At 51.4% G+C, this 26,519-nt stretch overlaps 1 protein-coding gene across 2 annotated transcripts in view; it reads right to left on the bottom strand.

Annotated features, from left to right (window-relative positions):
* Window positions 1–317: 317 nt before the first annotated feature.
* Window positions 318–26,519, bottom strand: part of ELMO2 (engulfment and cell motility 2) — a 38,116-nt gene continuing 11,914 nt past the window's right edge. Inside the window, exons 3-21 of one of the 2 annotated variants that reach the window (XM_080812887.1) lie at window positions 26,465–26,505; window positions 25,967–26,039; window positions 25,610–25,660; window positions 22,149–22,330; window positions 20,319–20,418; window positions 19,442–19,593; window positions 16,856–16,934; window positions 13,702–13,752; window positions 9,675–9,797; window positions 9,185–9,319; window positions 8,508–8,612; window positions 8,316–8,424; window positions 7,790–7,926; window positions 6,510–6,673; window positions 6,312–6,424; window positions 6,031–6,138; window positions 5,212–5,294; window positions 3,303–3,380; window positions 318–1,898 (exon numbers count right to left, since the gene is read on the bottom strand). In XM_080812887.1, the coding sequence (XP_080669013.1) occupies window positions 1,698–1,898; window positions 3,303–3,380; window positions 5,212–5,294; window positions 6,031–6,138; window positions 6,312–6,424; window positions 6,510–6,673; window positions 7,790–7,926; window positions 8,316–8,424; window positions 8,508–8,612; window positions 9,185–9,319; window positions 9,675–9,797; window positions 13,702–13,752; window positions 16,856–16,934; window positions 19,442–19,593; window positions 20,319–20,418; window positions 22,149–22,330; window positions 25,610–25,660; window positions 25,967–26,039; window positions 26,465–26,505 (2,085 nt within the window). In that variant the 3' untranslated portion in view covers window positions 318–1,697. The remainder of the gene's footprint in view (window positions 1,899–3,302; window positions 3,381–5,211; window positions 5,295–6,030; window positions 6,139–6,311; window positions 6,425–6,509; window positions 6,674–7,789; window positions 7,927–8,315; window positions 8,425–8,507; window positions 8,613–9,184; window positions 9,320–9,674; window positions 9,798–13,701; window positions 13,753–16,855; window positions 16,935–19,441; window positions 19,594–20,318; window positions 20,419–22,148; window positions 22,331–25,609; window positions 25,661–25,966; window positions 26,040–26,464; window positions 26,506–26,519) is intronic. The other variant, XM_080812888.1, reaches the window with a different exon arrangement.

Here is a 26,519-nt window from a genome sequence, read left to right as displayed (position 1 = left end):
GTTCCCTGGCTGCGTCCCTGGCAGGGAGAAGAGGGAGGATACATTCACCGGGGTGTACAGTATGCCATTCCCTGCTGTGCCCAGCAAGCCGGAGCAGAAAACACTTTGTCCCGGTGCAACAGTCTGTGAGCATCCTTAACTGTCCAGGTGTGTGTGTGTGTGTGTGTGTGTACGCCCGCACGCACACACACACGTGCTCACACCCAGGGAAGGCAAAGTGGATGAAAAGGAGGAAGTCTCCCACACACAATGAAATGAAGTCTTGTCAAGGTGAAAGCTCCCTTGGGCAGAGAGCGAGTACAGAGAAACAGCTGTTAATAGGTACCACGGTTTGTACATGAAAGAGTATTTATTGAAAACATGGTTACTGGCAGGAAGCTCCTGGCTGCTCTCGGGTTACTTTCTTGGCTCACAACTGGAAGTGGAGGAGTTTTGTTTTTGTTTTTGTTTTTAGAGGGAGCCTCCAATTTTATTTTCCTTCAAACATTCCGTCCTAGGATAGGTAGATCTTATATAAATATATATACACGTTTGTATAAGTATGGCCTCTAGTAAAGAAAATATATAGTACACTCTTCATCGGGCAGTACCTACCATGCCGGGCTACTATGATACTGATTGCCACTGTGTTCACGTGTCCAAGGAGAGAGGCTGGGTGCGTGGTTGACATGTGCCGCAGCACCAGGGAAGCCCCGTTGGCACTGCTGTGGCCTCAGCTAGCTCCCTGAAATCATGGCCAATGGCAGAAACCACAGCACTGGGATGGGGGGGAAGGGAAGGCCAAACTTCCTGAGGTCGGGGAGGCCAAAGGAAAGCAAAGAGGAGGGGCTGCCATTCAGGTTAGGTGAGAGATTTCTCTCTAAGGAAGGAAAAGATAAAAATGTGGGGGGAGGGGGGAGGAAGTAGACTCTAGTGGCCTCACCAGTTTCGCCCAGGCCTCGTCTGGGCTCTCCCTGCAGAGTTCTTCGAGACTAGAGGGGAGGACTTAGCTCACGCGTCTTTGACTTGCCAGGATGAGAGCCTGAGAGCTTGGTAGGGAGAACTTTCCATTCGCCCAGATGAGTGCGTGGGCAAGAGAGATCTGGTGGCTCCGGAGACCAGAGATGTTAGAGCCGAGCCTCAGTGGCAGCAGCTTGTTGGCACTGAATGAGGCCGGAGTGAGCCCTCACGAAGGCGATGAAAGCAAGGGCAAGGCATCTACCAAGCAAAGGCCAAGGCCTCTGCTCGGATGTGAGACACAGGCACAGGTCACCCAAAGGCAGTCTCTCTGAGGCTCTCAACACGCCCAGAACGTCTGTCCTCTGCAGGCAGCCTTTGCTGGGCTCATGCTTGCCTACCCGGGGATCCAGCTGACCGGAGAGCAGACTCAGGAAGAAAAGGTGAGTGACTTGTTAACTGCAGCCCAAGCAGTCCCTGGCCCGGAAGGCAGGGGTGCCTGCTGTTCATTCCTCATGCTCTGATCCCAGGCTCCGCGGTGACAGGGAGGGCCAAGCACCCTGCCTCGGTGGCTTGCGGCGGTGGGTGGGGACCAAGAGGAAGCTCTGGGTGGTCTGAGGGGAGTCTGAGGAGCGGCTGGCATTTACTGGCCACCGTGGTCACTACAGATTCTGTACAAGCAAAAGACAAGGCACCAGTCTGTGGGTGTTTCTTCTGGGCCCCAAATCCCTTCCTGGGCACCGTGGAGTCTGGCTCCAGGCTCAGCCGTAGTGATAGACAAAGTCATAGCTGCTGGGCTCCTTGGGCACGGGCGGTGGGGCTTCGGGAATCTGGATGTTCTCCAGATCCAGGAGCCGCAGCTTCATCTCCATGCTCAGCAGCGTGTCCAGGTCGCTCTTGGTCAGCTCGCTGGACATGTCCTTCCCCAGAAGGGCACTGAGGCCGTCAATCCAGATGCAGTACTGTGGGAGCAAGTTGCAAAATGTCACATGGTGGCCCCTGGTCAGCAGGAGGGCCTGCCAAGGTCCCTTTGCTGAGAGGACTCACCGTAAATCTCTTTTGACACCACTGAGTAGAGGCAAAGCTGACTGGGGATAATGGCAAAGATAAAATGGGAGGTGACCATTCACTTTCCAACACCCCCCCCCAAAAAAAAACCAACAACCTTTTGGCTTTTATGAGGGATTTACACTTAAGCTTCCTTCGATAAGCTAAAATATGATTTTTTTAAAAAGATTATTTATTTATTTATTTGACAGAGAGAGAAAGATCACAAGTAGGCAGAGAGGTAGGCAGAGAGAGAGGGGTCGGGGGTGGGGGAAGCAGGCTCCCTGCTGAGGGAAGAGCCCAATGCAGGGCTTGATTCCAGGACGCTCAGATCATGACCTGAGATGAAGGCCGAGGCCTAACCCACTGAGCCACCCAGGCACCCTATTTTTATTTTTTTTTAATATGATTTTTAAAAAATGCAATTAATGAATACAGCAAACGAGACCTGAGTACTGGGGTGTCAACTACCCAAAACTGCCCCAGAAATGAGCAATGGTGGGAGGGATACATACTAGATGAAAAAAGCAGGACCCAAGAGGAATCACTGTAGGATCTCAATTTTGTTTCAGAAAAAGTTTAAAAAAAGAGAAGCCCAGCCAACAAATGTTAAAATTAGTGCTAGAGGGTCTCATGATAAGGAGGAATAACAGAGAATTGTCAGCCTACCGGTGTCTCACTCCTGTTCGATCTTTTTCCCTGGCTTTGCTCACCTGTCTCCCCACCTGCTAGTTCCTCATTTCTTCCCAACAGACCTCCACTGGTGGCTCGGGGCCTGCCGAAGCATCTCCTTTTCCAGAAGCCCCACCTCTAGTCTCCTCTGATGCTCCCCGAGCTCAGCAGCCACGTGGGACTCCAGCACAGTTACTCATGTGACCCAGAATAACTTCTAGAGCTACAGGTACAACTGCAGGCCCCATGTCAGGAGGACCAGACCCAGCAGCCACAAAGCCCAGGCCCAACCCTCTACTGCCTGTGCCCAGGAGCCCCGCAGAGGAAGCCCCGGGTTCGCTCGGGAAGGTGGCCGTGCTGGAGACTGAAAAGGGGGGAGCATTTTCCCAGTCTGGACAAGTTAGGCTACCCCCTGGTGAACCTGTTTTTCTAATGGCAACTTACGGCTGCTGCTGAAGAGTAACCTGGGGAGCCCAGCTCCGGGGGATGGGCCCCAGTCTGGCAGATTCTTGGTGCCAGAAAGCCTTCGTGACACGCTGTGGTCCCCTGCCTTTAGGGCGATGTCCCTGTCCTGCCCGCTCTGCTGCCCTCTAGCTAAAGAGTCACAGAAGGGGCTCGGCTGTCCAAAGTGGTACCCCACTGCTCACCTCATACTTGTTGGGTGCGATGAAGTTTAAGGTCTCATCAGGGTCATAGAGGATGGAGAACGCCAACTCCAACACCTCCTGAAAGAGAAAGAGTTTCAGTTCCGTGGAGCAGTGGGGTGGCCTGGGCTCTGCGCACCAAGAGTTTGGCCAAATTCCTGGTCACGTGGCACCGTCACCAAAGGAGCTGGCTCAGATTTGGTATCATCAGGACCCCGGGCACGTGCACAAGTGTGGCTGGAGACAAGGCGCGGTGGTAGCGAGCGTTAACTCACCCGTTCCCAACCGGAGTCACACCCAAGATGTGGACGCTCCTAACACTGGAGAAGAGTCATTTCTCAACACTCAAAACCTCTGTATCTCAGAGTCCGTGACTATAGATGACCTTCGGCTTGTATGTTGGTGATCAGACTGAAAGCCTTAACGGTTCAGGAACCATGACAACAGTAACAAATTGTGACCCAAGTTGAGAGAGTTTAAGCATCAACAATGTAACTGTAACGGGCTGGGACAAATAGCAGTTTGCTTAAATGCACGAGTTCGTGGTAATACTAAACGAAACAAAACAAAACACATACCCAGATCGGTCACTGCTGGATGATACCAAAGAACCAACTCACTATTCTGAAAGTACTTTATAAAAAGAAAGAATCAAGAACTAGTTCTCCTTTCTTATATAAACTGGACGACTGGGAAGCCAAGAGTAGAGGATGGTAAGCTTCTGTTTAGATAAGCAGTTCAGCTCATAAATGAAAAGGAATGACCGCATTAGAACACCACTAGTTTGCAAATCTTAATTTACTTGTGGAAGAAACCCTTAGCACCGAGAGTCTGCTAACCTCGCAAAAACAGAGACGATCACATCCTGTGTCTCTTGATAGAACATAATGCCACCTAGGAAGTTGTCCTGCCCACCCCCCAAAAAGGGGGTCAACCCTGAGCTGGGATCCAGCCTCCCCCTAAATCTCTCCGCCAACGTACAGATCTAGGACAGAGGAACAAGTTAAACTGTACCACAGGGAGACAATCAGCACATTTCAGACTCTGAGAAACTACCAAACAAGCAACCTGGTTTCGTCAACTAATAAACTGCAAAGAGGAAAACAAAGACGGAAAAGAGAGAGGGGAACTAAAAACTAATCACAACGTGCATATACTATTTGGATTCTGATTCAGTGAACAAAATGGGTATGAGTATGTGCATGTGTCCATATGTTTACATGTGTGCATACACGTAAACTTTACATATTTTTATTTTTATTTATTTAAAAGATGTTATTTATTTGACAGAGAGAGAGAGAGAGAGATCACAAGTAGGCAGAGCAGCAGGCAGAGAGAGAGGAAGAAGCAGGCCTCCCCCTGAGCAGAGAGCCTGATGCGGGGCTCGATCCCAGGACCCTGAGATCATGACCTGAGCCGAAGGCAGAGGCTTAACCCACTGAGCCACCCAGGCGCCCCAACATTTATATATTTTTATACAGAGAAATTAAGTTATTTATAAGAATGCAAACATCTATGGGATATTTGATATTAAATAACAAAACTTTTTAAATTTCTTTTTAGGTGTGGTAATGGTATTGGGATTGTGTTAAGAGTGCTTATCGTTTACAGATACATTCTAAATATTTAAGAGGAAATGATACCATACTTGAGATTTTCTTCGGAGTAATAGTTAAGTGGTTGGGTAGGATGTGCCATGGTTGTTGAGGCTGGGTGATGTGTATGTGGGGCTTCTGTTTCTGTGTATGTTCAAAACTGTTCTTAGTAAGACCCACAGGAATAATTTGGAGAGAGAGAGAGTGGGGGTGGGAGAGCATGCACTTAAACAGAAGCCACCACCGAATGAACCCTCTGGGCATCACCATGACCGTGATAGTGACCCTGACTCCGGCAGGCCTGCCGCTCCACTCACCTTGTTCTGTTTCAGAGCACTCTTCTCTTTCATGTGGGGGCAATCCTTCCCAGTGACAATGGCCTTAATGTCTGCAACAGGAACTGGGAAATGAAGGGAATTAGTCTCTGTAAGATTCATGCTGTGAGTGGGTCTTTGCATTGGTGCTGGGAGGGGAGCTCCAGCCCCCAGACCAAAGGGCTGTGTCAGCTCACAGAGAGTGAGCCTTGTGCTAGTTTCTCCTCCACAGTCCCTTCCTGGGGGCATGGCCTGCTGGGTTGTGTCCAGTCTCACTGGGGGTCAGTTCAGGGCTTTGGGATCATCTCCCCGAGGACCAGGGCCTCAGATGCTCACATCACTTCCACGGCACCGTGATGAAGGTGACAATGCCATGAGCACAAACAACCAGCCCCCATCCTAAGGGCTTTACGTACACAACTCATTCAATTCTGACGAAGGAGATGTGCCTACTACTCCCATCTTGCATGAGAAACCAAGGCAGAGGTAAGAATTAACTTGCATTAATTAGAATAGCAAAGCGAGGGCTCGAATCCAGGCAGTCCGGCTCCAGAGCCCCTGCGTGTACCACTGCCCTTCAAGACAGTCTTGCAGCCCCCCTGACAATCTACACCCCCATATCCATCGGGGATCCCACTGACTTCCCTGAGCAGCCCTGTGGGGTAGGCCAGGTAGAGATGACCTCTGACAGACTGAGCAGACAGGTCCAGGGAGACAAGCCGTCCAAGACCAGATAATCGGCTTGAGAGCACCAGGACGGAAACTCAGGCCTCCTGACATCGAGTCCAGCTACTATGATACAGCAACGGGGAATGAACCTACTTTTCTCCTGCAGGGATTCAAACGTCACCTCCCCTTGCGGGTTGTCATCCAAGTCACCGTAGTGCAGGACCTTGTGGTTCAGGGCCAAGCGGCAGTACCAGAAACGTTCTGGAACACAAGGCCAGACAAGCAGGTGACCAGGGACAGTTCTGGGAAAGGCCTGGGCACACGAAGGGCAAAAGGATGACATGTTCCCAGGCTGCTCCCCACATGGCTCTGTCTGGCAGGCTCCTTCCCCAGTGGGGTGACTTGGACCAGCCCAGCGGCCCCGGCGTCCTCACCTTGCCTCCTGCGGTTCCCGATCTTCCGGAAGCTGCTGCCCTCACAGAGCCGGTTCAGCCGCTGCTGCTTGATCAGCTCCAGGATCTCAGGCTGGATCTTCTCCCTCAGCTCCCTGGGTAGATGCGTACGGGAGCAAGGGGGAGATGAGGACACGGCGGGGCTAGCGGTGCCTCCCTCTGCCCATACGCGGCACTTACACGATTGGCGGGGACTGGAAGTCATCCTGACTCATCCGCTCGGACTGGCGCAACCGCAGGATCTCAGAGTAGCTCAAGCTACGCAGTTTGCTCTTGAACTGATCCAAAGAGCTGGGTTTGGAGGGCAAAGCTCGAGTGATCTGCTCTCGGACCACCTGCATGACCTGAGTGGGAGGGAAGGAAGCCGGCTGCCTCAGCGCCTCTGCTGACAAGCCAGGCCAGTTCCAGGCAGCCCGGCCCTGCCCCGGCCTTGAAGGGACCCCAGACACCTGCTGGGTGAGCGAGAGCACGGACTCTCAAGGCACACCTCTTAGGTGGTTCTCAAGGACAAATGCCTGATAGGGACAAGTGCTTTCTTTCCCACGAATTTCAACTAGTCGGCAGTGTGGTGGAATGAGCACAGGTTAGGGAGTCGGAGAGAAAGGGGCTCAGATCCTGACCCCATCTCTTAATCTGTGCCTTGAGCAAGCCACTCGCCGTGTGCAGAACTTCCCTGGCTTGTCTCAGGAGCAAGAGACAGGAAGACTCGTTTTCGGATACACGCTGCCTGCAGGACGGGGAGGTGCTATGTGGGTGCACAGTGCCTGATGCGGGAGTGGGTTCAAGAGACATGCTACTTCCTCTCAAACAAAAGCGAAAGAGAAAACAGGCCATCCCACGGCCTGTCCGGCAGCTCTGCGCCCACGCAAGGCAAAGTCTACAGGAGAAAAGACTAGAGGGAGATGTGAACATGATCATCCCTGGGTGGTGGAACTACAGAGAACTTTCTCCTCTTTTATACTTGGCAAATTGTTTATGATGAGATGCGTGGCTTTTAGACTGTCAGCTTTCGACGGCCCTGCAGTGCCCAGCGTGGGTGCGCTGGGAATGACGACCGAGTGGATAGCCAGGATGTGCCTATCCTGCCAGCCCCCTCCTCTCCCTCGTGTTGCCCATTCCCGGGACCACACCAGGGCCTGACACAGTAAAGCGCTCAGTCAACCAGCACCATTATGGTCAGGCTCAGCTTCCTGCCCTCTCCGGGACACAGGCGGCCATGGCAGGTACTAGCTCCACTGGGTCCGCGACAGGCCAAGGGCACCGAGGGGCAGACCCCGGCTCCAGGCTACAGGGGAAGTACAGGCAGAGGGGCCCCAGGTTCTCCAGGGCCGCATCTCGTGACCCAGTGCGGCTGATGGCACTGGTTTCCCAGCTCAGGGGCTCCCCAGGCTCGAGCCAGTGGTCCCACACTGTCACGTGACAGCCTCTGCCCATGGGTGTCAGAGCTTAGAGACACGCACCTTGTTGAAGTCCTCGGCTGTCGCCCTCATCTCCTTCCAGGTCTTGTTCAGCAGCTGGATGCAGATCCCGAAGAGCTCCTCAAAGGCGCGGTCGTGGGTGAAGAACATCGGGTGGTAGTCGTTGCGGCCCTCATTGGCTACGGAGCAGGAGAAGCAGGGTGGGTGAGGCTGGGCGCTCGCGGGCACCACGTCCCAAGGAAAAGAAGCAGAGCAAAGCTAGGGCGCGTGAAAAGTGTGGGGCGGGCCCGCCTCTACTTCCTCAGCTTTCTTCTGCCGGCCTGGCTCTGCCCTCTCTCTGGCTGGTCTCTCCTGACTCACGGGGGCAAACTGGCAGAGGCGCGGCTCCTGAACACGTTAAATGACCCGCTCAAACCAAGCAGCAGCCAGGAGTCCCATACACAAGGATGAGACGGCTCACCAAGCACAGAAGTCACGCAGCCCCACTGACCCCCAGCTTTGTAACCTCGAGTCCCCCAGGCTCCTGATTACGGAGTGGCTGAAGGAAGAGGTGTAGGCGGGGACTTACGCAGTTCTCCAACCTGCAGGATTTCACAGAGCATTTTGGTGAGTTCGATGGCGCTGCGGCCGAAGGGGCACTCGTGTTTGTCCTCCCGGCTGCTGTTCTCCAGGACGATCTGTTGCGGGGGGAGGGGGCGGCAGGGGGTTAGGGAGGCGAGAGATGTGGCAGCAGGGCAGAGCCCAGTCCCTGAGCCATTACCCGGATATAGGTGTCCTGATGGACTTTCGCCAAGTATAGCATGTTGTCCAAGGCCAGCATTCCAGGAGGAGTCTGGGTAAAGTCCATCGCTGGGTTGATATGGTTCTGGGGAAATATAGGAACCGGATTTGAGACTCGGTAGCCACCTGTGTGCAGTGCCACCTGAGGGGATGGCCTACTGCCCTCTCCGTGCCACTGGCTCTCGTGTTACCTCCTCCCTGCCTGCCGTCTCTGAGAGACTGGGAGCTCCTGACTCTGGATGGCGCTGACTCGCTCTGTCACCCCAGTGCCCAGCATACTGTATGCTGAGTGGGTAGGTGCATGCTCAGTGTTCAACTGAATTAACACCATCCTCCAGTGTGTCCTCTCACAAGATGCCCACTTCTGCTTTTCAAAGCACCTCGCTCTTTTGGGAGAGGTCCTCTCTTTACCCACGTGACTGACCTCCTGGGCCCTCCAACATATGGATTTGTTCCATGCGGCCAAATGCTACAGGGAAATGTGTGACCTCCCAGCACCAAGGCCAACCAAGTGGCACGGCCCCTCCAGCTTCTTAGTATCATCTATTCCAGGATCACCACGATGTAGGGGGGGTTCTCGGGGCTCTGTGTGGGTGTGTCCTCTGACCTCCTGTCAAGGTAGCAGGCCTTCCAAGATCCGTACTTTGGGGAACTTACAGTAAATCCCAGCATTTTGTAGTCCTTGGTATACATGGCTTTGCGCTTCTCAGTCCCACTCCCCGGGACACTGGGTGGGTCAGACTCGGCATCAAATGCAATTCTTCTCAGTTCAAATATAATGTCTCTTTGAGCCTGAGAAGTGGAACAGACAGCCAGGGGGCAAATCAGCTGCCCAGGGAAGCAAGGAAAAGAGCGAGCAGGTTGGGCTTTCCTGGGCAGGACGCTGGGCCCGATCAGTCTCCAAGAAGGCATCACCCCTGCCTTCCCAGGACAGAGGTGGGCTTGGCCCAGAGAGTCATCCAGTGGGAAGAGACTGCAAACAGCCAGAGCTGGGTTTCCCAGGGCAACACAGACCCTTTCTGCAGACACAATCAGGCATGCTCTCTGGCGCACAGCAGGTGCCCTGTGTGCAGCCTAATGGGGGAATGCACCACATCAAACAGCACAGGACTTAAGCCAGGAGCGGTCTGTCCCACTGAGCACCTACCTGGTCATTGGGATCCATCTTGGTCATCATCCTTTCTTCCAGAAGGTTAAAGGTCAGGACTTGCAGGACATACAGCTGATGGGCCATCTCGGTTTTGATTGGGCGGTTCCCTCGGATCACATGCTGGAAAAAGCAAAGGCAGGGGGCAGAGGGCTGAGCGGGTTTTCTTCTGCTGAAGACTTATATCCATGCTGGTAAAAAAGAAATTACACTGGGCATGGAACAGGGTTTGCCTCCCACACACGGAACTTGGGAGGCTTCATGTTCTAAAAGGGATAGAGCATGAAAGGGCTCAATTCAGGCTGAGATGATTCATTGTAGGCCCCAAGGGCACAGTCCCTTTCTCCACACTCCCCTGGGCAGGGGAAGTGGAACCAAGGGAGGGGCTATATCCGGTTACACCAAAGATGAGGAAGGCTACCCGCTACGATTAGGATTCTGGGCTCAGTGCTGGACCTTCCTCCAGATGGACACTCAATCCAAGACATCAGACAGTGTGTGGAGGACTCCGCTCTGTCCTCCCTTAGAAAAATACAATGTAGTGGATGGCCTCCCCAAGTAGAGGCTTTAGGAAAAGCCATTTTCTTGAAATGGTATAGAGACACCTACACAATGGAGGGTACTTAATGCTCCCTGTCCAGCCCCCAGTGCTCCCCCACCACCATCTCTCCTTATCACTCTGCATGGGCTCCCCTCCCTGCGTCCCCTAGGTTCTATCCCACCCCCCTCTTGCAAGCCCCCCACCACGCCCTCTCAGTTCTCATCTCCATCCCTCTGATGCCCACTTCAGGCTCCCTCCTTCCCTCATGCCTCAAGTCTGTCTTTTTCCCACACACTACCTCTCCCTGTGTCCCTTGGGTTGATCAACGTCTGGGGATGTTCTTGCCTCCTACTGTCCTGCTCTCACTCCCACAATGGCGGCACTTCCTGGCTTGTCCTCTTGTATTTCTTGCCTTTTCTCTGTCTTACCCTCCATCTTGAATCGTTCTTGGTCTCTTTTCGCCCAAATGAGACTCTTGCCCACTTTTCCACACACACTCCCTCCGTGTCCTTCATGTTCTCTCAGTCTAGCTCCATGTCTCCGGAGCTGTGGTATCCAATATGGTGGCCATTAGGCATATGTTAGAATTCACTGAAGTTAAAAATTCAGGTCTTTGGTCACACTAGCTACATTTTAATCTCAACAGGTATATGGGGCCAGTGGCTCCCACCCAATGATAGAGTAGATAGAAAACGTTTCCACTGTCACAGAAAGTTCTACCGGACAGGCCCGCTCTACAACTCCGTAATGCTAGAGTTTGCTCTGGCTCGAGATCAATGTCTTTAGACCTGCGCAGTCCGATTTGGTAGCTACCAGCCACAGGTGGCTGTCGAACACCTGAAACGTGGCTAGTCCAAACTGAGATGTGCTGCAAATGTAAAATGTACGCCAGATCTCAGAGCCTTAGCGTGAAACAAAGAAAATGTAAAATATGTCATTACCAATTTTTTCCTATTGATTACGCACTGAAATTACAGTATATGGGATAGAGTGAGTTAAAGTAAATATATTATTGAAATTGGTTTCCCGGATTCCTTTTTTACTGTTGCTGCTCTAACATTTAAAATGAAGAATGTGGTTTGCACTGTATTTCCACTTGCCAGCGCTATTCTAGCCCTCCTTGCCCCGACATGTGACTCCAGAGTGTTCTTCATTTCTGTAGATCTGAACAGCTTAATGGTAGCCACAAGCCACATGTGGGTATTTTAACTGAAATATCAAAAAATTACAAACTTAGCTCCCCCGTCGCACTACACACATTTCAGGTGCTCGGCAGCCCCACGTGGCCAGTGGGCACCATGCTGGACAGCACCTCCATGCCGCAGAACGTTCCACGGACAGTGCTGCTCCTAACTGCTCACCAGTGCAAGCTAAGGCCTTCGTCCTCCTCCTCCTCGTGGCAGCCGTCTGTGGCTCTCTGCTCTGTGCAGGTGCTGGTCTCCAGCCCAGGCTGACTGCTCTGCTCCTCCTCCCCCTACCTTAGCAAGTTACCCCACCCCCAGCCTTTCACTGCGGGGTCTCCTCAGCTCCCACCACACCTCCTTTTCCCTCCCTCTGAGCCTTCCTCCCCTCCTTTCCATAATTCATCGAACCACTTTGAGAAGAGGTTAAAGTTAATGTGATATGGTTTTCGTTCACCTGAATCCCGCTTTCTCAAACTTAAGAGATGTCACAGCGGGGAGGTAATCACTCTGCCAGCAACGGCTTCTAGGAGCGCCGCCCATCCGAGAAGCCATCGTTCCAGAGCTTTCACCTCAAGTCTTATTTGACTGCTGAGTAATTCAAGGCCTACACTCCTTGGCCTGATGTTGTGAACTCCTAGGACTTCAGTGAGCATACATTAACCATTTTGTAGCAGACTATTTAAGTCATGAGTCCTGACCCTGAATTGTCTTCTATAGTAGAATCTTCGCTTGTTCCCAGGTCTGTCCAGAATTGAGCTAAAGTAATCCCATCGAGGTAAATATTAAGCCTCGAAGTTCATTGCATTTCCCTCAGAAGGGTACCCTCCCTCCCATGCATGCGGAGGATGGCGCCTAAGAGGGCTGCTCGGGAATCTGGACAGGCACCTGCGGGACCTCTGCGCTCCCCATCCCTCACTGGAGGCGGGCTGGGGCATCTGCCCATGGCCCTCCCGCCTGGCTGGTGGTGGGGCTCTGACCAGGGAAACGGCCAGCGGGCGGGAGCTGGCTCCGCAAGGTAAAGAGGTAGGCTGGGTGTGTTCCAGGCAGCCTGTTGCTTGGCTGTGCAAGTGTTCAGAGCTCACTTCTTGAATTCTACCACCTCTGTCTCCCGTTCACAGTAAGAGGCCTGCTGATGTGAGCGGGGCGCTTACCAAGGGCCAGGCACCCTGCTAAGCTCTGTATACATAAGAGCTTGGTCAGGCCTCACATCCAGATGAGCAAATCAAAGCAAATCGAAGTTAAGTGAATTGCTCAAGATCAAAGATTGGTTAATGGCAGAGTGGAGGCTGAGGACTCTGAAATTCGTGCTCAGAATTCTCAAGCCTTTCACACCTGACTTCTCATTTCTCATTTGATTCCTTTCACTGAGGCCTCCTGGTTTCCCCTTGGTTTTGACAACTGATAAAACAGCCCCCCTTTCACCCAGATCCCCAGCTCTCACCCTTCCCCTCCCTCCCGCCCCAGCCAGCTCTCTCCCACCCACAGCCCCACGTGGGGACAGGGAGTCAGCCCCCTTCCCAGATGCCTCCCTCCTCGCCACCTCTCCCTCTACTTTCCTCCCTCATACACCCCCAGGAGACACACACACCTGCTAGTGGGAGGTTTCTAAATGCCAGCCTGGTTATGTCACCAGCCCAATGACATCCCCGCCCCTGCACCTGGAAGAGAGACTAAGGCCCTGCCTGACCTGGTCTTCACTGCTCTGCGGCCTCCAGCCCCTACACACGTCTGCTCCTTGAGCCACCCTCTGCGTGCTCACATGCTCCTTCTAGGTCTGCTGTGGGAGCCTCCACCTCACCTGCCATCCTTCCTCTAGAGGTTTCCTGACAGCAGCCCCCCCTCCTGAAATCCTCCCCCAACCCCGAAGCTTGATGGAACCACAGACCCCACGGTGCTCTGGCACCATCCCATGGGACCGGAAGATCTTTGAGAGCAAACACACCGTCTGCTCGTGCCCCCACGCAACTCAGTTCTGATCACTGTTAGCGGAATGGATTACTTTCCTCTTTGGGGCCAATTTTAACACATTCCTTCCGGATAAAAACTGCTGGAGCTGCAGGGCCACAGACAGACAGCTGGCTGGCCTCTGCACCTCCTCGGAGGCTTGGTGATTCCTGGCGGGACGGCCTCCTAGAGACAGTTCCATTTACAGAGGATTACAGGAAAAAGCTTCCTGCTTAACAAGGGTTTATTAGCACCTATCTATCCACTCAACAGTAATCTCAGTAATAAAAATACAACCACAGTAACAGTAACAGTTGCTATCACCAGTAACGAAACACAGCTTGCTCTGGGAACTTACGTTCAGGATTATGGACCGTAGGTGCTTCTGTGCAAAGGCATTGGCCATATCCTGTTGAGAAAAACAAGCCAATGTAAGGCAAGGTGGCAGGCCCCCAGCTGTGACAACTGTCAAGTGAAAAGTGGAATTGTGGCTCCAGGGCTTTTTCTCTAAAATTTTTTCTCCTTTCAAATAAAAAGTGGGCGAATGGAAAAAAAAAAAAAAACCCATGGACCATGAAACATATTCTATACTCTGAAAACCTCCCGCACGCTTTTTTTCTGGGAGGGCGAACTGACTCAAATAGGATGTTCCCTCCCCCGTGGCACAGTCAACCACACCATCTTCCACGAGGAACAGAGACCGCTTCAGGACGAGACACTCGAGTCACAAGGATGCTGGGCAACAGGCAATGGACAATGCGTACGGAGCACAGAGCAGCGCGATGGGTCCCATGCACCGTTCCAGGCAGACACCCACCCCGGAGGCTGGAAGGGCCTCTTCCAACCGGCAGACGGGGCTGGGGCCCCAGCGCCCCCTCCGGGCCCCCCAGCGCCACACGGGCTGGCGGGGCTGTGGCACAGGGGCTCCTGCCACAGTAAGTAGCCGTGATTCACTTCTGACTGGTTTGGAGAACAGCACATGAGTGCTTTGGAGTAATTTCTCATAATAGGGGCATCGTTTTTACTCTATTTCTTTCAGATTCTGACAGTAACGCTTTATTTATTTGGCACACACGGGAAATAAAGGATCCCGCATAAAGCAGCCTTCCAGGGAGCCGAGTTTCAAGGGTCCTTTTAGGACCTTGTTTTGGCTGCTCTTACACAAATTCTCTAAAAATGGATGATACAGACACTTCTTGATTTTTGAAGGGACGACAAGGATTACGACCTCAACACTGCCGAGGGCTCGGCTTCACCAGAAGAGTGGGGCCCTCAGACACTTGGACGCCCCGAGGAGCTCCAAAACGGGTGGCTATTTTCCCTCAACAAAATGGTCCCAAAGGTTCCTGTGCTTTTAATCTTTGTGAGAGCTTTTCATAATTCTTCTGTCTCCTCCTTGCAATCTCGGCCATCGCTCCTTACCACGTTAATTAGTATGACTTCACTTTCTAAACTGCTGCCTTAATTTAATTTTATGGGTAATTCTAAATCAATGGGCCTGAGGGAGCTGTCACACCTCTCCCACGGAGCAGTATCTGTGAGCACACTCATTTTTCTCAGAGCTAAAAGGCCTTTCCCTCTCCCTTCTACGTCTCTAGTTATATCCCAAATGGCTGACACTGCCAGGAACATTAAGTTTTACTTTGCATCCCCTGAGCACACATGCTGGCTGCCAGAGGAGGAAGGTGGCCTAGAAACTTCTCTGGTAGCCACAGGAGGTCGGCTTGAGATTAAACCTTGCTGTGGACAACTCACAAAGTGGGTAATTGACATTGGCCTACTGCTAGAATGTGACAGCCTTAGACTAGAAGCTTCTCTGGGGGGGCTGGGGGAAGTGCTCATCTTCCTTCAGAGCCTCGTAAAGCCAACCTCTAAAGCTCCCTCTAAGAAACAAGCATGCAAATTCCCTCCTGACAACTGTCTAAACTTCTTCAAATTCCAGTGGCCCAGTACACACCCAAAGCAACATGGATTTATCTTTACTCTCTGCCAAACCAAGCTGGAAGGTGATGCATCCGTGGTATCAGCTGGGTGAAAGTCTCAGGCTGTTTCAGAATCTGACCTCCCCTGGCTGAACCACGAACTTAAGTAAAGGCAGGTTACAAAGGAAAGACTGGGCAGCATCCCCTGGGGGAGGCACCCTCTTAATCCTGCATGTAATGCTAGTCTCCAGCACATTCCCTGAGTGTTCCGACCAATGACTTTTACAGCACACAACCTTTCCCTGGGTCTTGGAGTTCTGTGAACCCCTCGATCAGAACAAGAGGGTCTCGCCCAGCTCTGACCTCCCCACCTGGAAGAGAGCTGGGGCCCTTTCCACACGGCGGCACTACTTACAGTGACAGGCAGGTCTAGAGGGTTAAGGTGCTTGTCCTGCCGGCAGAAAGCAAAAAGCACAGAGAGAAGCAGATGGAAGAATGAGCTTTCAGCTTACATTCAAAACAGGACTAGGAAGGGAGAGATTAACAGAACAAAGCCATCCAAGAAAAGACAAGGACACACAGAACCGTAGATGCTCCTGGTCCTCCCATGGGAAGCCACCAAAAGCTTGGTTCATGATTCCACCCGAATTTCAACTTCCAGAACCCATGGTATGGACAGAGAATTTAACAGTCTTTCTTCTGTATGCCATTTGGGCTTTTTTTTTTTTTTTTTAGCCAGAGATATCTGGAGTGTCAGAGTTGGAAGGGCACTTAGAGATCATTTAATCTGGCCCTTTCATTTATAGAAAGAGAAATAGAGACCCGAGAGGTTAAAACACCTGCCCAGGCCGGAAATGCACTCAGCCTCTGGGCCCCGGGCTCAGGTCAGTGCTTGTTCCTTGGCCCAGTCAATCCTTGGTTTCCTCACTCGTAAAACAGGGAGCTTGTTCTTCCTCATGACGCCCCTGGGAAGTACACAGGGCATAGTCTGCTGCTCCCCTATCACAGGGGAGGACCCTGGGCCTCCAAGCAGCAGAGCTCGGTGCATCACGTCGCACGGCTAACGGGCAGGGGAAGAAAGCAGCCTCAAATCTGGGCCTGAGGGTCTTTACACATGAAACTTCATGCCAAGATCTCATACGTCCCGATTTCCTTGGACTGGATGGTGATGCCTAGAGGGCCTCCTCTCCCTTCTCGATCCTCTAGCCTGGGTCTGCAATGAAGACCAGCCTGGGCTTGTTGTATATGAGGTCTTCTTGGAAGACAGCCACCCTGGCTTATTTACGTATTGTCGGAGGCTCTTTGGGCTATAATGACAAAGTTGGCTGCCACACAGGCCATAAGCCCACAAGAGCAAAAAATATTTACTCTCGGGCCCTTCGGAGGAAAAAGTCTGCAGGCCCTGCTCTGACCTGAGACCTGGGCCTTGCTTAGCAAGGCTGCTCGGAGGGCCCCTGCCACAGAGGGAGGGGAGGAAGGACTCTTGGGGAAATGGCTGCGTGTCTGCTGTCTGCACAACGAAGGGCGGATGGGAGACAATTCTTCTCCTGGAAGAGCCCAGATGAGAAGCTTGAAAAGGCAGCCACAGACCTGTCGCTTGTCCTCAGGAGCCTTCAGGAAAAGCGCGTTAATCAGTGCAATGGCGTAGGTCTGAATCTCCTGGTTGGAGCTGTGCCAGTGGAGAAAGAAGGCAGAGGGAGATTAGAAGACCGACCAGCGAGAGGACACGCGGGTGCATTTGCAACGGTCGCTCAGACGGTAATCAAATAATCATCCAGGGTGATAGCTCAAACGCCTTAAAAATGGGCATACTCTGCAACCCAACAACTCTACTAATAGCAATTTATCCAAAGACGGTAATCAGAGAGCTGCGCAAGACGTACTGGCAAAGCATTTCATTCAAGTACTGTCAAAAAAAAGAAAGAAAGAAAGAACAGTAAATAATTCAAATGCCCACAATTGCAACTCTGTTTATCATATTACAGGACTAAGTTGTCACTGAAAATCACGTTGTAGAGTAAAGGTTCTTCACCCGGGGTTCGGGGAAGGGTTTGGAGTGTCTGTAAACCCGAGAAATGGTGCAGAAATCATTCCACGCAGTTGGTTGACTGTGTTATTTTCTCCAAGAAAGTGAGAGTCTATAACTGTTACTGGATTTTCAAAGGCATATGGGATGCAAAAAAGATGTAGAACCACCCTTTTAGAAGAATCTTTAACATGGGGAAATGTTCAAGGGCTATTACTCTGTAAAAAAGTCAAGGTACACGCACAGAGTATACAGAGTAAGCTCTCGGTTCTGTTAAAAATATACAAGGAGAAAACGGCTAGCAGGGCAAGTCAGTTAATGTGAACAGTGGTTCCGTCTGGAGGTGGGGAAATGGGCGAAGGATTTACTCTTTGTGCTCTTCTGTATTTTCAGAGTATTCAACTACGAACTTATTTCATTTTAAAACAGATTTGCCAGAACTGTTCTCTGGACTCTTATAATCCTGGCCCTTGGCAAGATGTTTCCACCTGCCACGCTGAGGGTACACTCAGGGCAGGGGTGGGGCTCTCTTTTTAGATAGGCCGGCAGACCTCCCGGGTCAGGTGCGGGGCATCCTGGAGGTCTCATGGAAGGAACTCGGTGTCCCAGTCCGAACAGCAGAGAATATAATGTCTAGTAACAGCTACAGGCTGAAAATAGTCATGGACCAAACCCTAAAAAATGCCATGCTCCTCTATTACCCTTGGGGAACACAACTGGGTCATTCCTGATTCAGAAACGAAGAAACTGAGCAGTAAGTCTGACGTCAGGAAAATTGGAACTCTCCGTCTGGAGTTTCTGATGTTATGATGTTATGATGTTCCCTTCACTTCAAACAACATTTTTGGCTTTGGGGTATGAAAACAGAGACTGAAGAATTCCTTAGAAGTGACAAGGAAGATATCAGAACTGCAAATGGTGCTTTCCTTTTACTTGGATTATTTGTGGGGTGGAGGGTACAGGCTGGGAGCAGAGCTGAGTCAGGACAGGGCTGCTATAAACAGGCAATACTGGGAACTAACATTCTGTTGGCATCCGCCCATGTCCAAAATGCTAAAAGGGTACAAGAGTCAGAAAGGAGTCAATGCTGTCACCATGTTGTTTGGGGGAGTCCAGCCCCCTTAAATTGTTTAGAAGGGTTAAAGTGATGTGAAAGGAATGGAGAGGAGAGGAACAGTGCTCTAAAGGGTTCATCTGTCTTCTGGTTTTACTGGTTTTAAAACATTTTAGGATGTGATAAACTCTTAGGTTTTTTTTTAATTACTTTTATTTATATTTATTTATCCATTTTTAAGTAGGCTCCACACCGCATGTGGAGCCCAATGCACGGCTTGAACCCACGACCCTGAGATCAAGGCCTGAGCTGAGATCAAAAGTCAGATGCTTAACCTACTGAGTCACCCAGGCACCCTTGTGTTAAACTCCTTAGAAAACAAACAAAAGCAAACAACTGCTGAATTGAATACTTAACCTGTGCTGGCCATCAGGCAAATCTTTTATCTCCTTTGATCCTCACAAGTCCGAGTGGTGAGGAGGACTAATCCCAGTCTAGAGAGGAGGAAACCGAGACCAGGCGAGACCAGGTAACTTGTTGCAGGCAGAGACCTGGTCAGTATGTAGGAGAGCCAGGATCTTCTGGTAGCCTGGACTCGTGCTCAGTGTGATATTTTTTGCTACCCCCCATGGCATACCATTCGTTTGCTAAATGTTCATTCCACAAACACTAACTGATTTCTATTAAATCAAAGCAGGGGATCCAAAAAGAATTGGTCCTTCTTCCCAGAGAGTTCAAAATTTAAAGTGGGAGACAGGTAACAAAAATAAAGGATTTTATATCATTATCATAGGTAAAGAGAGACTATTTGGCCCAGAGAGGAGAGAGAGCATCTGATTCTGCCTGGTGCACGGCGGGACAGGAAGGCTAGGAGCATGGCTTCATCCTGAGGGACGAGGAGCACCACGGAGGGTTTTAGCAGGAGCGTGACATGATCAGGCCCAAACACGGGGAGTGTCCTGACAACAGTGTGGAAGTGCTGATGCTGAGTGAACGGGCAGACCGGCAGCTTGGAACACAAGCAATGGAGGAGGGCTGGGAGATGGCCAGAGGATGAGAGGTGAGAAGGGAGGCTGGGGCAGGATCTCTTACTCACACCTGGAGGTGAGAGATGAGCTGTCCCACGGTGATTTCCTCCGCGATCTTCTGGTACAGACTCTGGCTGTTCAAGACCATGCTCTCCAGGATGGCCAGGGACCTCTGAAGGATGGACACATCCACCATGGGCTGGCTCACGTACCCTGCAATCTACAGTCAGCGAGGGCCGGGTCAGTCAGGAAGCCCGGGGCTCAAAGTCTTGTAATCTAGTAATTCCCCATTATTCTCAACCCCCATTATAATGTCCCCGATACATGGTCATTTCACTTTTGCCTAAATATCTCCAGCATCAGGAAGTTCCCAATGTCCCAAGCCAATGACAGATGTGACTCTAGGTCAGTGGATACATGACTCATTGGTTTTAGTCCAGTTTTGAGAACTGACACCACCCCTTCCTGCAGAAGAAAGGAGGGCTGAAGTAGAAGTATCCCCTCCCACCTGCTGAGCTCGATCTGACAATCCAAACAGGCTGCTTTGCAGATCTGTCAACAGAAGGCAGACTTAGAAATCTAAGGCGAACAAAATGAACATGTAGAACCAAAGAGAAGGGAGTGTAGAACCAAAGAGAAGGACTCAAGGCTGCTCCTGGTGGCCCGGCTGGTGTCATCCCAAGTCTCACTGACAATCCCATCCCACTTTGGCCACATTCAGTTCTGAGAGCCCGTTCCCATATTCTCAGAGCAGGCCTGAGAGAATAGTGAAGGAACCGTTTCAGGAGCTCTAGAAAGACCCGAGCGTTGAGGATGAAAAATTGGGCCTTGGGGACAGAAAGCCGACCCTCAGCAGAATGGCTGTGTTGCCTGCACCTGTCCCTAAACTGACAGGACAACCAGCCACAGAGGGAGGAGAGGATGATGGAATGCTGGAGGCCTCACCTGTTTAATGAAGGTGATTGAAACCATGTCCCAGGAGACAATGCCGTGGTCCATGAGCTCTAAGAAGGCAGTCAAGGTGAATGCCAGCATCTCACTATAGCTGGGACATAAACAAACACACACAAAAATCATACAAAGATTCGGAGCCAGGGAACACAGGTGTGACAGCAGCCACAGTGGGGATGGATTTCAGCGTAAGTGCTAGGGACGGTCAGCACAGCTGTGAGTAGGCACCTGCATGCACACCTGGCCGGGTGTGCAGCAGATTCTGTCCAAGCATCTGTCTCTGGGAAAAAAGAGCTGCCGGAGGACTGGCTTTCCTTCCCTATACCACCTCATCCCAGAGGAACACAATCACTCATCTGTTTCCCAAAACCAAAAAAAAGTATCAGACCTTTATCAACCCCAACACTTGGCAGGAGCACCCAAAGGAGCTTACAGCCCATGTTCAACACCAAGAGGCAGCAGAGTGCAGATACAAACTTCAGACATGGGCTCAATTCCTGTTCAACTATTTACTAACTGTGCAAAATTGTTTTTTAATTTATTTATTTGACAGACAGCACAAGTAGGCAGAGAGGCAGGCACAGACAGAGAGGGGGAAGCAGGCTCTCTGCTGAAGCAGAGAGCCGGATGCGGGACTCGATCCCAGGACCCTAGGATCATGACCTGAGCTGAAGGCAGGGGCTTTAACCCACTGAGCCACCCAGGCGCCCCTAACTGTGCAAATTTTATCTTTTTAAATTTCAAATTCCTCCTTGGTAAAATGGAGTTAATCTCACAGCGTTAAGATCATAATGGGCAAGGTGACAATGTGTGCAAACCCCTGGCTGCAATGCTGACAGCGTTCCAAAGCCTTCTCTCCTGTGTCCCCCTCTTTCTACACACCATCCTTTACACAGCTATATAGTGCTCTAGATTCAACAAAACCTATTCCCATTGGCAAGGCAGGTTCGGACCTGTTAACAACAATCTTTGCGACAGTATTACAATGTAAGCAGCACCCCCATTTTAAAGAGGAGGAAACCAAGGCCAGTCTAATCCTGTACCCCCTCCACCCCACCCCCCCAGAGATGGCTGAAGTCTCTGAGGGCCACTGAAAGCTTCAGGATGTCCATGCTGCTGCAAAATCTGAGACTTAAAAGGAACACCCAAGATTAGGTGCTTGGTTTGGCTGAAAATTTCAAGAGCTGGTCCATCAGCTGAAAAGATTTCCCACGGCCTCTGTGTGCCAGCTGAGAGGGACAGAAAGCCAGCACAGGCCTAGACGGCTAACTAAATGTGTTCATTCACGGCTGGCCACGGGCACAGAGTGCCACTGCACTCAACTCGGCACTGGAGTATGATAGAGATGTCTGTGGCCTATTGCAAAGTTCTGGAGCTCGTTTTCCCTGTGAAAATGGGCGGTAGGAAGAAGGCCTGCGTGTGTGTGTGCTCACGTGTGCGTGTGGGGAGCAGGGAGATGACTGGAAAGGGAGAAGCATGGGTGGAGATTAAGAACAGACAGATGCCCGTTCTGGTCAATTCTGGACAGTCTGCTCACTAGCCATTTTCCATAAATTAACAGATCTGTCATGACCTATCTTCTCTCTTCCTGACTTCTGTACCCCCTGATTTTACTATTGCTTGGATCTGTGAAGACCACCTAGAGTATGACATTCAGGAGCACAACAAGCAAATCCCTCCGTGCAGAGCCCAGTACTTGGCACATTGCTCTGTACACAGAAGGTGCTCAATAAATTCAAGTGACTCAGTAGAGATGAGAAAAGGATGCCCCGCAGACTGAAGTCAGTCTCTGAAACCCCCCAAGAAGAGCTCGGTTATACTCACTGGGACAAGAGCTTGGTTCCACTTTCCACAAGCCGTGTCAGCACAATGATGCCATCCATGTTGATGAACTCAGTGGCAAAGGTCACATCAGCAGAGAGCTTGGCCAGCTCCTTCATGGCATCCAGCCGGGTCTCCATGTTGGACGACTGGGTCCTCTCCATCAGCTGGCGTGCAGCCCGGGACTATGAGACCAGGAACAAGATGTATGCCATCTGCTCCTTGCGGCAGGTTACTGCTCTGTGAGTAGCTCATAAAGGCTTTTCTGTGGACATTCAAGCCCGAGGCAGAACTAGTTGTTCACGCTGTCTAGGAGTTGCTTAATAAATGCTTATTGGATCAATCAGGGAATTACCAGTATGCCAAGACCAATCTGGACCTATATAGATCCTTTCTGTAGCACTCTGGTCTATGGATTACAGAAACTTCCCACTGAAGGACTACAAAAGAGACCGGGGAGAAGACAGTCTACCACCTCTGGCAAGTCACAGGGACATGGATATTGCCTCAACAGAGGGGAGTTTTCTATTAATGTAAGGCATCAGACAGGAGACCAGGTTGTCCCTTGATGTAATGAGCTCTCAGTCTCCAAAAGCAATCAAGGAGAATCTCGAGGACCAGCTGTCAAAGATGCTACACAAGGGATTCTTGCATTGGGTGGAGGACTTAATCTGATAACCAGCTTTAAAGTCCCTTTCAATCTCAAAATGTGATAAGCCTGAAAAGTTATTTTTTTTTTTAAACTTTCTCTGAAAGCCTGTATCATTGTCCCTCAAACTGACAGTCCTGGGGAAATTTTAAGAATACGGCAGGTCTGGAAGCTTTCAAAATGGCTTTTTCAAAGTGATGGCTGGTGACCAAGCCTTCTCCCAGCACATGAACTTTCCCCAGAAGAATGCTTGCTTCCTTGCTGCAAGCTCCAGCCACAAGCCTTCCCTAGCGTCCGCTGGCCCTTCCTCCTGCTGAACTTCCTAGCTTTATAGTCAGGGCCCCCGCAAGTGACCGACCAGCAATTTGTCACTCTCTATTTTTTGTCTGTTAATTAATATTCTCAGCTGGAATGGAAGAGCCTTGAGAGCAAAATGCTCCCGCGGACTTTATTTTTTCTTACAGAGCTCAGCAAGCGACTGCAGCCTGGTTCCTGCTGCTGACCGAGGAGTCAGGTCTGGTCACCTCTCTCTCCCCTCTGCCTCTCCTCTTTTATTATCACAGAGATGGGCCTACGGCAGCCGCGGCTCTGGATGACACAGAAATCCTCCAGACTCCCGCGGTGGAGAATACGCACACCGTGAGAAAAGGTCACCGGATAGAACCATTTGAAGAGCACTGGTCTGCACCACACTTGGAAACTTCCAGCTCCAAATGTTAATTTTCCTCCTGAGACAGCGTTTCTGGGCTGCCGCCTTCTGCTCTGCAGAGATGCACTCCTGGGAAAGTCAACTACTCAGCGAAGGAGGTCTGCAAAATGCTTCAGCACATCCCCGAGAGCAACTCCCAGACGGTTATATTAAGCTAGCAGAGCTGATTGGGCGGGGGGGGGGGGGGGGTCAGCCGGGGGTGGGTGGGTGGGTGGGTGGGTAATGAAGCCCTTAGGGTGAGAAGGGTTCCAGAGGAGGGGGAAAGCAGGAGGACTCACTGGTGAGAATACCAGCCAGGAGTCAGACAGCCCCGGGTTCGAGAGGCAGTTCGGCCATGTTTTTATCTGTGTGACAAGTGGCTAGTCACGTAACCTGAGTCTCAGTTTGCTCATCTGCAAAACAGGGCTATCACGAGTACCCATCTCTTCGGGTGTCTGTCAAGATAAGAGGATACGCTGCATGCGAAGTGCTCGGCGTTCTGGAACTATTACTGCGGACCACCCTGCCGCTCAGAGGGACTGGCTCTTGCCTCGCCAAGAAAACAGGTGCCATCACAGCCTTAATTTTCTGGCAGCCCTTCTACACCTAAGTGACTCCCCCATATTGGTCATCCTCCTCAGGGACCGAGCGGTCAAAAATCCCTCCACCCGGGCTTTGGGTTCCCCCTGACCTGACCCAATGAGGTCCTGTTCCATTAATCACCCCCTTTCCTGCACCATCAACCTTCCTTTCTTTCATCTTAACTTCTTTTCAAAGACACAAAAGAAACTGCAACAGAAGTTAGCAGCTCTGAAGGGTCAGAGGAGGGGGGGAACTGGGGAGATAAGGCACGGGAGAGGGAGGGAGACCCTCCACTTTATCTTTGTCAAACTTTTTGATTTTTGTAACCCAGGAATGTTTTACCTCTGTTTAAAAAGCATTATCTTTTTGGCTCCACATCCCCGAGTTCCTGCCTTCTGCTGTCTACTTCCTTTTATAACCAAGCTTCCTGATAGTGCGGTGAAGTCGGGGACCTCACTTTGCCACCACTGTAGCCCGGCTGTCACTCATCACCCCACCAGAACTATCTTCGCAGAGGTCACCAGGGACCGTGGACTTCCTGGGTCAGTGAACAACTTTGCTGCTCTCAGCTGCCCCAATCTCTGCTCGCTGCAGGCCACGCCTTCCTCTAACTTGACACTCCCTGCCCACTCCCCCTCGGGTCTCCTGGTGTTCTCTCGGCCTTTCTAGTCGCTTTCTTAGTTACCCTTCAGGAGCTCTGGCAGGAATCAGGGAGTCGCCTCAGAGTCCTCCCTCTCCTTCCCTCTCCTTCCAGGATATCACCCCATCCCTGGGTTTACCTCTAAATATCTCTATTGCCTGTCCCCTCATCTCCACTGTCACTTGCCTTCGCTTCATGGGCTGTTAACATTCCTCATTAGCTTCTTAAAGATTCCTCCTACCACCAACCTTCTTTTTTTAGCCCATCTTCCACACTGTCACTACAGTGATCTTCCTAAAATATAAATCTAAACATAATGTACCTTCCTGCTTAAAATCTTTCAATGTCCCCACATTCCCTTCTGAATCAAGTCCAAACCCATGAGCAAGCCGTCCGGGGCCCTTCCAGGTCGGCTCCCCACTGGCTGCTATAGACCCTGCCTCCCCCAACAAAGCACATCTCTCTGCTTGGGATACCCTTCATTTTCTTATTTCTCTGGCTAATTCTTGCTTATCCTTCAACATCTGTGCTAAGCGTGCCTTCCTCTGGGAAGGTTTTCTGAGAATCCTCAGGCCAAACCAGGCAGCCCCTTCTCTGAGTCCCCATAGCTCCCTAAGCAACTTCCTGTCAAAATGCTTGAGAGAGGCCTTTGTTTGTTTACTCCTAACAAGGTTGTGAGAGCACAGATTGACTTATTTTAAGTCATCTCTACACCCAATGTAGGGCTCGAACTCACAACCCCGAGATCAAGAGTTGGATGCTCCACTGACCAAGCCAGCCAGGCGCCCCTCAAAGACTGACTTTTAAAGCTCTGTAGTCTTGGTTTCTAGAAGGGAGTCTGGCCCATGGTGGGTGCTCCTATGCATGTTAAATAAATGTACTCCTGAGGAGAACCAGATACTTACTGGGGAGATGGCCAGCTGTAAGATGGTCCCATTCTTAATGTCACTGCGTGTCTGGGTAACAAAGAGGAAAAAGAGTAACTAAGATACAATATTAGACCTGAGCAAGCCAGCCGACTCAACTTTATAGGAGTTGTAACTGAACCTCTTTGGTCAGGCCTCCTTTTGTGTGTTCCGAGAACTTCTCAGAACCCCTCCATGTGCCCCGGGCCCTCAGGAGGGAGAAGCCTCAGTTTTCCAGCCACCAGAGGAGGCAGGGCTGGCGTGTCCCAATCTGCCCAGGAGGCAGCCCCTCCCCGGGACACAGAAGCTGACCCCCTGTCAGCAAGGCTCCCGTGCCGACCGCGCTCCCGCACGCACCTGCTCGGTGATGTAGAGCTGGGGGCCGTCTGCATATCGGAGGGTGTAATACTCCGGGTTTGGCAGCGACCACCTGTGTGAGAAACCACAGTACAGCCACCGGGTCTTCCGCAGGCCCGGCTAAAAGCGGCAGATGCATTAACCATTTCCAGCAGAGTTACCTCAGGCTTTGGGCAGCCTGCCTGGAGGAGGGGGGAGACCCAAAGCTACGGGCTGAGATGCTGACCAAAAACAAGTAGCTCAGGTTTGGGTACCAACCGGCGCCATCCAAGGCGGTCCGGATGACTCAGCTCGAGCCTCACAGCCCACCAGCACCTCAGACAGGGCCTTCCTGGGCTCACAGGAGAAAGAAGGATTTCTATGAGGTCGTAGGGACATCCTCCTCCGCTACACCCCCTTTGTCCCGGGACCCGGCTAACTGGAGATCCCTCACAGTGGGGCGGCGTTCCGGCAGTACTTAGCCTACCCTTGTCCAGAACGAGGGCACTTTCTACTCACCCATCGCAAACTTCCTTGATGATGGATGCCAGGGGCCGTTTCTGAAAGACAGCGA

This window comes from Martes martes (genome assembly GCF_963455335.1).
Source record: "Martes martes genome assembly, chromosome: 9".
NCBI lineage: Eukaryota > Metazoa > Chordata > Mammalia > Carnivora > Mustelidae > Martes > Martes martes.
Note: the sequence above shows the minus strand (reverse complement) of the source record. Positions and strands in the feature narration are given on the sequence as shown.